Source organism: Acanthochromis polyacanthus, chromosome 11, assembly GCF_021347895.1.
Source record: "Acanthochromis polyacanthus isolate Apoly-LR-REF ecotype Palm Island chromosome 11, KAUST_Apoly_ChrSc, whole genome shotgun sequence".
NCBI lineage: Eukaryota > Metazoa > Chordata > Actinopteri > Pomacentridae > Acanthochromis > Acanthochromis polyacanthus.
The window spans coordinates 29,016,514-29,026,314 of NC_067123.1; the positions used below are offsets into that span (position 1 = coordinate 29,016,514).

The 9,801-nt window shown below is 37.7% G+C and overlaps 2 protein-coding genes across 2 annotated transcripts; one reads left to right on the forward strand and one right to left on the reverse strand.

Moving 5' to 3' along the window:
- Positions 1-264: 264 nt before the first annotated feature.
- On the forward strand, positions 265-738 carry LOC127536196 (ladderlectin-like). The gene has a single exon (XM_051955909.1). It carries the CDS (start codon positions 265-267, stop codon positions 736-738), a length of 474 nt encoding a protein of 157 aa, XP_051811869.1.
- Positions 739-8,146: 7,408 nt separating this feature from the next.
- LOC110969250 (lactose-binding lectin l-2-like) lies at positions 8,147-8,894 on the reverse strand. Its single transcript, XM_022219301.2, has one exon. It carries the CDS (start codon positions 8,813-8,815, stop codon positions 8,327-8,329), a length of 489 nt encoding a protein of 162 aa, XP_022074993.1. The 5' UTR covers positions 8,816-8,894; the 3' UTR covers positions 8,147-8,326.
- Between the last annotated feature and the right edge of the window lie 907 nt (positions 8,895-9,801).

A 9,801-nucleotide genomic window follows, 5' to 3' on the forward strand; every position in this document is an offset into this window, starting at 1 on the left:
TTAAAAATTGTTAATGAATATTTAAGGTTTATTACTTCTAGATTTCCATGCATCTTTGTAGGATCCTGGTTAATTTATAGCTGACACTCGTGGAATGGAAGGGTAACCACCCTCTCTGAAGGATATAAAAGAAAGCAGCTGTCACGCATTTCTGCAGGATTCTTGGAAACATCCACCTGTGCAGATCATCTCCAACAAGACACTGACGTCTCCTCATACTTCGAGACTATAAAGTCCATCATGATGAAGATGAAAGACTCCACCATGATCTTGCTCCTCTTCTTGTTCGGTCTGGCTCTGGGTGCTGTGATTCCTCCAGATGACCAGAGAGTGAAGCTACAGCGACGTGGCTGTCCCACGTCCTGGTACAACTTCAACGGCCGCTGCTACAAGTACATCCGTACACTTAAGACCTGGTTTGGTGCACAGGTCCACTGTGCGTCAATGGGAGCCAACCTGGTGTCGATCCACAGTTCTCATGAACAAAATTTTGTCAATGCCCTGATCAGGAGTTTTGATCCTTCAGCAAGATCCACCTGGATTGGATTCAGTGACACCTCTCAAGAAGGCAGATGGACATGGTCTGATGGATCTGAAGTCAACTACGTGTGTTGGAGCACAGGAGAACCAAACGGTGGAACACGGGAAAACTGTGGACTCACTAGCTGGGGCTCATCTTTCAGATGGAATGATATTTCATGTTCATATTCATACCCTTCTGTTTGTAGATTGAGATAAGTTTTTCCTTAACAACTGAGAATGTTCTTGTTTCAGCTCAGTGATTTTTCATGTGTTTGTCTGTGCTAATGAATGACATCTGCAAGATAAAGTGCAAATCTTTTCATGAATGTTCATTTTTATGATTGCTGGACACCAAACAAATCATATCAGTGCTGTGTTAAAGGAAATACTTTCAAAGTAAAATTTTCTCATTTATAACGTATCAAGAAGAGTTTTCATTGCACCCTTATTGAATATTTGTAATAAATTTCACATGAAACAATAATAATAAATATATTTTTTGACCACATTTGATGCTCAAAAAATGTGCTGTTGATAAAAATAACATTTTAGAACAAGTATGTTACTCTTAACAAACATTAAACATTAGTCTCAATCTTTTTTTCTGGTGTGTTTTGAAATATCTGTTTCAGCTGCTCAGCCTCTTTTCTCTGGTATTGACCTTTTGCATTTCAGTGACCAGCAAAGGTTCTCATATACAAGAGAGAACAGAGTGAAGGCTTGATACAGTTGCAATATCTTTTTCTTTCAAAGGTCTTTTTATTTGGGCAAAGCATCAATTAAACATATCATACAGTGTGAGACAGCATTTTCGTTTTTTCTCCCAAAATATTGAACATATACATTTTACAGAAAAAAATCATTGTAAATAAAAATAATAGAAACATAACAAAAAAAAAACTAAGAAAACTGCAAATAAAATCACAAATACAAAAAGCAGTAAAAGTACTTCTGTTTTTGGTCACTTGAGGGCAGCAGAGGAGTGTTTCAGTGTGATGATGATTTTTACATGAGCTGTGAAGGAGAGAAAATCAAGAAGAGGCTGCAATCAGTGTTTCAACAGCCATAGCAGCTGAGTGAAACGTTAAGGAAAACTTTACATATATCATTGTTTTTAATTATCATCAGTTTCAATATCAGTTTCAATGATCTAAAGATGAGTTAGACATTTCAGGATAATCCTTCCGAAACCCATTTTTGAAATATGTGAAACCTTTATTATAGTGTATTTTGAAGACTTAAGCTTCTGTTGGACAATCCATCCATCGAACAATCCATTCGTCCATCCGTCCATCCATCCATCCATCCATCCAGACATACTTAGATACATACATACATACATACATACATACATTTATTTTTGTAGTGGAGACCAGATTTGTCCAGTTTTAGGTCTATACTTAGTCTAATGTGGTCCAGATGTGAAAAAGCCTCAAAAGACTGCCCCTTTCATTTGCATTTGTACAAATCAAATAAAAGTCTCACAAATGTGAAATTGGGCTTCAGACAACAGCAGCCTCCCATGACCTGAGCTTTTGTTGGGCTTCCAATTCAGATTTTTTCTAGCTATTTGGTATAAGGAGCAACCAATAAATACAATAATCAGGTAATATCTAATAACTGATTGTTATATCATTATCACCTTTCCAGAAGCTGATGGTATTTTTGTTTCCTCACATTCAGATACTGTGCAGTGATGTAATGCGTACATTATGCACACATCTCTGCTTATTGCAATAAAAGAGAAGAATAATTGTTATATTTGCAATTTATTGTAAATTACTCTACATTTCTGTGTTTCATTGGTGAAAAATATCTCAGTTTTTGTGTCATGTTCAGAGGTTAAACTATGTGAAAGTACTTGTTGTTGTGTTTTTTGGTCACTTGAGGGCAGCAGACGAGTGGTTCAGTGTGACGATGATTTTTACACGAGCTGTGAAGGAGAGAAAACCAACAGGAGGCTGCATTCAGTGTTTCAACAGCCATAGCAGCTGAAGGAAACGTGAAGGGAAACTTAACTTAAATCATTGTTTGAATCCCATTTTAATGATCTAAAGATAAGTTAGAGATTTAAGGTGAACCCTTAATGTTTCCAAAACCCATTTTTGAAATTTGTGATTCCTTTATTCTACTGTATTTTGAGGACTCTTTGGCCTCTTTACGACAATCCATCCATCTATTTTCTATTCACTGCTTTACCCTCTGTTGGGTCGATAAGGGTTGGAGTCTATCCCAGCTGACTGAGGGTGAAGGCAGGAGACATCCTGGACAGGTTCCTGTTGGACAATCTACAATGTAAAAATGATTGTTTTTTCTTTTTAAAAAACAGTTTTCACTGTAGCTGTTTAACAAAACATTTGCTGTTGTTTTACAGATGTTCTCTGCTTTGTTAAACAGTTATTTAACAATGTTACAAATGTAAAGTTACACTTTTTGAAATAGTTTTTAAATACAATAATCTATTTTACAGATGTTTGCAGTTGTTTCCCCCAGATTTTACAGTTTTAAAAGTTACAGTATTCCACCTTTTCGAACATATTTCTTGCAGCCCAATTTTTTTGTGTGTATTGTCTTTTTTCCCTTCATCCAGTCTGGTCCAGATTTGACAAATACGTTTCTCTTGAATTTTCAAAAATAAAATATACTTCAGTGTAACTCCATATATTTAGTTCTGTCTCCTGTCCTGCCTCTTGCTTCTCCAGTTATTTGTCTTCACTTTAGATTCTCAGCCCCATGTCTTAGCTCCATGTATTTAGTGTGTGTGCCTTGTCTCGCTTTAAGTTTTATGTTTTTGACTTTTGGAGTTCTGTTCTATTAATTTAGTCTTTAGTTTGGTTTGCTTGGTTGCTCATTCTCAAGGACTGTGTTTACCAGTTTCACCAGTCTTTTCATTCATCCTGTTCTCTGTTTTGTGTCTCCCAGTATTTCACATCAACCTTTATACATTTTGTTTTCTTTCAGCCCTTTGACAATGTGTTATAATTGCATTTTAGCAAGTGTCGTTATATGAATCCACGTGCATGGTAAACATTTCTATACACAGTTTAGAAGTGACCAGAACATGGAACAGTTGCCTTGGTGAAGCATCACTTCATGGTCATCTGGAGGAATCACAGCACCCAGAGTCAGACCGAACAAGAAGAGGAGCAAGATCATGTCGGAGTTCGTCGAAGTGTTGATGGTGTGCTGGAGTTTATCTGCACAGTTGGATGTTTCCAAGAATCCTGCAGTATGGTGCAGGTGATGAAGAAAATAGCACACTTTTAGAAGATTCTCCCCTGTCTGGGAACACTTTGACCTGATTTCTCCCAATAAAGTAGGCGCACAACAAGTGAAGTGTAATATGAGTAACTGTGACAACACCGCCCATCGCTTCTTCTAATTTCTTTTCTTTCTTCTGTTTCAAAAGGTGAAGTGTTCCAAGGAACTAGAGAACTATTGTCCAAAAAATAGAAAACGCCTGAATCCCGGCACTGTGGAAACACCGATATTCTTGAATAAAAACAAACAAAATGCTGTCCCTGTTTTTGTTTTTCACTGGCACCACAAGGACAGTCACAAAACAACAAGTAGCACAAGCACATTCAAATTTATTTACCGTTTTTCTCAATTGATAAGACACTAAATTCCACTCACTGCACACAGCCACCAACTGACTGCACACATTTCTCAAAAACAGGACACTGCTGTCAGAATTCTGGACACTATTCATGGTTTCCAAAACTCTTGCACTCTTTTTGAAAAAGACTGAAGACATTTTTTTTTTTTGCTAATTTGAACAGAACTTTTCACTCCTAGCATTTTTCAAAAAGTGATCACGAGGAAGTAGAACTGGGACACTTACAACACTGCTGTCACAATGAAGACACAACAGGTCAAAACTTTTGCCAATGAACTGCACACTATAAAACTTTCTAGGAAGCAGCATTAGCTGTTCAGAATGGATGTCAGAGGAGCAAGAGGTCATGTTGGAAGAAGAGGACATGCACAACCTACACCACGGCCAGAACCAGAATCTGGACCTGCCATGCACCTGATCCTGGACCACTTTACATGGTATGCAAATGTTGTTTTTCTCTTCAGTGATGTGTCTATACTGGAACGATACAAGCAATCAGAAATGTTCTGAGAATACTTTAAAAAATCTAATGCATGATTCTGGTTCCAAATTGCTAGTAAAATTACAGAAAGTGTACGTGACTGAATTTTTCTCTGTTTTGTGTGCGTTTGTTCCAGAGCGTTTTTCAGTTGGATTCTGTTGATACACATGAATACATCTATGTGGATGAGGCTGGTTTCAACCTGGCCAAGAGGAGAAGAAGAGGGAGAAAAATCATTGGACAACGGGCTGTAGTCAACGTCCCAGGTCAGCGTGGGGGCAACATAACCCTCTGTGCTGCAATAAGCAATCTTGGAGTAATCAACCATCATGCAGTTCTGGGCCCATACAACACGAGCGTTTGTTGACTTTGCTAGATGAACTTGGCGAGGGCCTACTGACCCGGGTGCAGCAGGGCGATTGGCAAGAACACATGTTTTTTCTGGGACAATGTTAGTTTTCAAAGAGGATTATTGATACGGGAATGATTCAATATGAACCTTCAAGTTATTGTGGTTTTTCTGCCACCATATTCTCCCTTTCTGAATCCTATAGAAGAAATGTTCTCTACATGGAGGTAGAAGATATATGAGTGGCAGCCACACATTGGGAAAATCTCTTTCAATCAGTGGTCTTGGCATGTGATGATATTTCTGTTGATGCGTGTCAGGACTGGATCAAACACACTCGGTCTTTCTTGCCACAGAAAATGCAGCTTGTGATGTTGATGAGGTCCTGTGGCCTGACCAGGCTGAAAGAATTGATGCAGACCTGGTGTAAATATTTGCATACTGAACTGTGTAAAATGCAGTGCTGTATTTTTTGTCTAACATTATTTTTATTTTGTAAGGTACAGTCAGGCACTGCAGTGGTCCCCTCTGAATCATTTATAGGATGCATTTGTGTTTAAGTTGTCATTTTTGAGGGCTGTAAATTTTTTACACTTCATGTGAAAACACAGTGAGAGAGGAGTGTTTTGTATTTAGCAGTGCAGTGTCCTACATTTGCTTCATGTGTCTTAATTTTGAAAACAAACTTCAGATTTTGACAATAAAATACGCTTTTGACACAAGTGTACGGTGCTTTGTGAATCGTGTTCAAATACAGAAAATAGTGTGCAGTGTGTTGGGAAATGTGTGCTCTTTTTCAGGAAAAGTGTCTTATCAATTGAGAAAAACTGTAATCAGCTTCTGAATATCATCACATCAAATGAGCTGTTCAAAATGAAATGTCACTTCAATGAAATCACAAGAGAAAAATACACAGAATGAAATGTCCTGCTGTTGTAATCATGAAAATATTTAGATTTTCATGATATTACATGTTTTGAGAATCAAATGAGGATAAAATAACATTTTCATTTCATCAAAAAATTTTGAAAAAATTCTCTTTGATCAAACTCTGCTATTACATCACTTGTTGAACGTTGAATACATTTTTAATACTCATTAACAGTTGTTAAACTTTAGTACGTTTAAAGGGAACTTTGTTTATCTGTGGAATTACATGTTTATTGTACCATATTAAGCTTATCCGCAGAACTGATGCATCAAATTCCACAAACCTGCAGAGAGGAGACAGTCATTGCATTTTGTCCAATGTGAAATGATTTCTAAATACCAATATTTCTCATACAACCTGTTCTCTGTTATTCAAAGGCTTTCAAAGTTCGGTTCTGTTCGTTTAGTCTTTAATTTGATTTGCTTAGTTGCTCATTCTCAAGAGGATTGTGTTTACCAGTTTCACCAATCTTCTCATACAACCTGTTCTCTGTGTAGTGTCTCCTCGTATTTCACATCAACCTTTATGATGAATTATGATTTCTTTAAGCCATTTGAATTTTGTTATAATTGCATTTTAACATGTGTCATTATATAAATACATATGCATGGTAAACATATGGTTTAGAAATGTAGTTTTCCCACAATGCTGAAAACAACAAGGTCTTAGTTTGACACTGACTATGTATGAGTAGAGACAAAAGCTTGTCACTGTGTATTAACAGTTGTTGAACTTTAGTATGTTGTTCAAGAAATCCTCGGTGTTTGTTATAATAACAATGATATGTTTTATTGCACCACAGTAATGTTCATCAACATAACCACAGTATCAGACCCAAACTAGACCAGAGAGGAGACAAAAAAAAATGAAAACAGTCAGTATCATAGATTTGTTTGCTAAGTACAGTTTTTCTCGATAGCTAAGACACATTCCTGGAAAGCTGCTCTATTTTTCCCTAAACTGTGAACACAAAACCCAATTTTCAAGCTACATTCCCAAAACCTCTGACTCTTCTTGCAAAACCAAATTTTCACCCCAAAACAGTTCAATCTGTGCTCAAAACTGAACTATGAATCACGCCTCAAGTCAATTGAAATTAAATACTCTACTGAGTAGTCACTAAACACTACATAGAAAAAAGGAAAACACAATGCTCAGGACATGAAGCGGTATAGAAATAAATGTTTATTTAGGCTAAATGCATGTGCAAAACTAAATACCTGGGCATTTGTAACACTTGTACATAGAAAAAAGAATGTGCAAAAAACGGAAATTCTGTGCATTTACCTGTAGCACTTGTACATAGAAATAAAGCACAAAAATATACAAATGAAGTACAAAGAAAAGAAGTGCACTACTCTGCCACAGCATCATTTCTCCGTACTGGGTCAGGCCACAGGACTTCCTCTACATCACAGGACACATTTTCTCTGGCCAGGCAACGGAGGAAAAAAACCCTGGCATGCCGTATCCATGCTCCTCTTCTTAGATTTCTATCCATTGTAGTGCCTCACATGCTTTGGTATGTATGTACCCTCACATCATTAGCCACAAGTGTGATCAATTTTGAGTTGTTGTGTTCAACCAGTGACACCTGAGCTTTAACTGTGTTTGACTTTTGCCACCTGTGCTCACCATTATGCAACACAGGTGCATCACAATGACAATGTGTTGACAAGATGTGTCTAAACAGGTGAAAAGTACTTATGGTTTTGCCAAAAGAATGACTGATTCAATAAGTGAGTTCAGGCAACTGAAAATTTGGTTCAGACAATAGAGTTTAGCTTTTTAGCAATTGAGACTCACCAACATAACCACAGTATCAGACCCAAAGTAGACCGGAGAGAGGACAGAAAAAATGAAAACAGTCAATATCATAGACTTTAAATAATAAATGAGTTTGTCTTGCAGCAGCTTAGGTTTCTGTTCAGTCCAAGGTACCTTCTTTAGATAGCATTCCTAATTAAAGCTGCTCTGAATCCTCAGAGTTTGTTTTTAAATGATCTTGTTGTCAGAGCAGAGAATGTTTGCTCTGTGCTGCCCATACAATATTCTTCACTGTATCTCTAATGCATTCTTCTCGTATCTCTTCATATTCATTCAGTATTAGTTTAATTGATGCTTTGCAAGCTGCTCTAAAGAGTATAAACAAAACTGCTTGTTGTGATTGTGTTTTTAATATTTCAGTTGATTCAATGAGTGTCATATCTGATGTGAATTCAAGTTCACGACAAAAGACATTCATGGTTTTTCGTCTGCTGATCACATTTATTATCATAGAATAAGTCATTCACTGAAAACATGAGAAAGCACAAGTCATATGAACGTTGTTGTTTCTTCTACATCTACACATTTCCGTGAAAATGAATATTCATGAAACGAATTTCTCATTTTTGTATCTTTATCTTGCGAGTTTCTCAGTTGTTAAGGATAAACTGTGCGAGATGCACAGACAAAAGGAAATGTGCGTGAACAAGTCACATCATTCCATTTAAACCCTGTGTCAAAGTTGGTGTGTCCACAGTGTTCCCGTCCTTCACCATTGCTTGGCTCTCCTGCGTTCCAAAAGACAAAGTTGACTTTAGACCCATCAGACCACATCCATGCTCCCTCCTTATGGATGTCACTGAGTCCGATCCAGGTCAAATTCTGAGCAGGATCAAAGTTCTTGATCAGGGAAGTGACAAAATTCTGTTCATCAGTACTGTGGATAGACACCAGGTTGGCTCCCTCTGACACACAATGAAGCTCTGCATCAGCCCAGGTCATACGTGTAGCGATGTACTTGTAGAAGCGACCGTTGAACCTGGACCAGAACATGGAACAGTTGCCTTGGTGAAGCATCACTTCATGGTCATCTGTAGGAATCACAGCACCCAGAGCCAGACCGAAAAAGAAGAGGAACAAGATCATGTTGAAGTTTTACAAAGTGTTGATGGTTTGTGTAGTTTGTCTTCACAGGTGGATGTTTCCAAAAATCCTGCCGAGATGCTCGACAAGCTGTTTGCTTATATTTGCCCAAGAGAGGGTGTTCACTGTTTGTGTGAGATCATTGGTCAAATGCACTTGGCAAGCACTTCAAGTTTTTTTCCACATAAATAAATATAAATTTACTGGATTTGTGAAATAAATGAGCACGAGGCCGTCATCATGTTGTAGCTCCAGTTCATGGTCATCTGAAAGAGTCAGGGTTCAGATCCAAACCAAACAAGAAAAGAGTATCAACATTGTGTTTGTGTCAAAGTCTCTGTCCAAGAGTACATGAGCTGCATTTTTGCATGTTATCAAGAATCTATCAGATGCAGCTGAAAGGCCACTTTGTGAAATAAATCCTTCAGAGAGGGTGTCTGCACCGGGTGTCATATTACAGTTTTTCTCAATTGATATGATACGGTTCCTGAAAAAGAGCACACATTTCCCAACACACTGCACACTATTTTCTGTATTTGAACACAATTCGCAAAGCACTGCACACTTGTGTAAAAATCACACTTTATTGTCAAAATTTGAACTTTGTTTTCAAAATTAGGACACAAAGCAAAAATTGGACACTGCACTGCTAAATACAAAACACTCCTCTCTCAGTGTTTTCACAAGAAGTAATTAAAAAATGATACAGTCCTCAAAAATGACATCTTAAACACAAATGCATCCTATAAATGACTCAGAGGGGACCACTGCAGTGCCTGACTGTACTTTTCAAAATAAAAATAATCCTAGACAAAAATGCAGCACTGCATTTTACACAGTTCAGTATGCAAATATTTACACCACGTCTGCAGCAATTCTTTCAGCCTGGTCAGGCCACAGGACCTCATCAACATCACAAGCACTGTTCCCTCTAAGCTGCGCGCGTGCGCAATTGCGCACTCCTGACACAGTCTCAGCGCACAGAAAAT

Coding starts and splice junctions, on each gene's coding strand:
- LOC127536196 (XM_051955909.1), top strand. CDS start 265: ATGATCTTGCTCCTCTTCTTGTTCGGTCTGGCTCTGGGTGCTGTGATT.
- LOC110969250 (XM_022219301.2), bottom strand. CDS start 8,815: ATGATCTTGTTCCTCTTCTTTTTCGGTCTGGCTCTGGGTGCTGTGATT.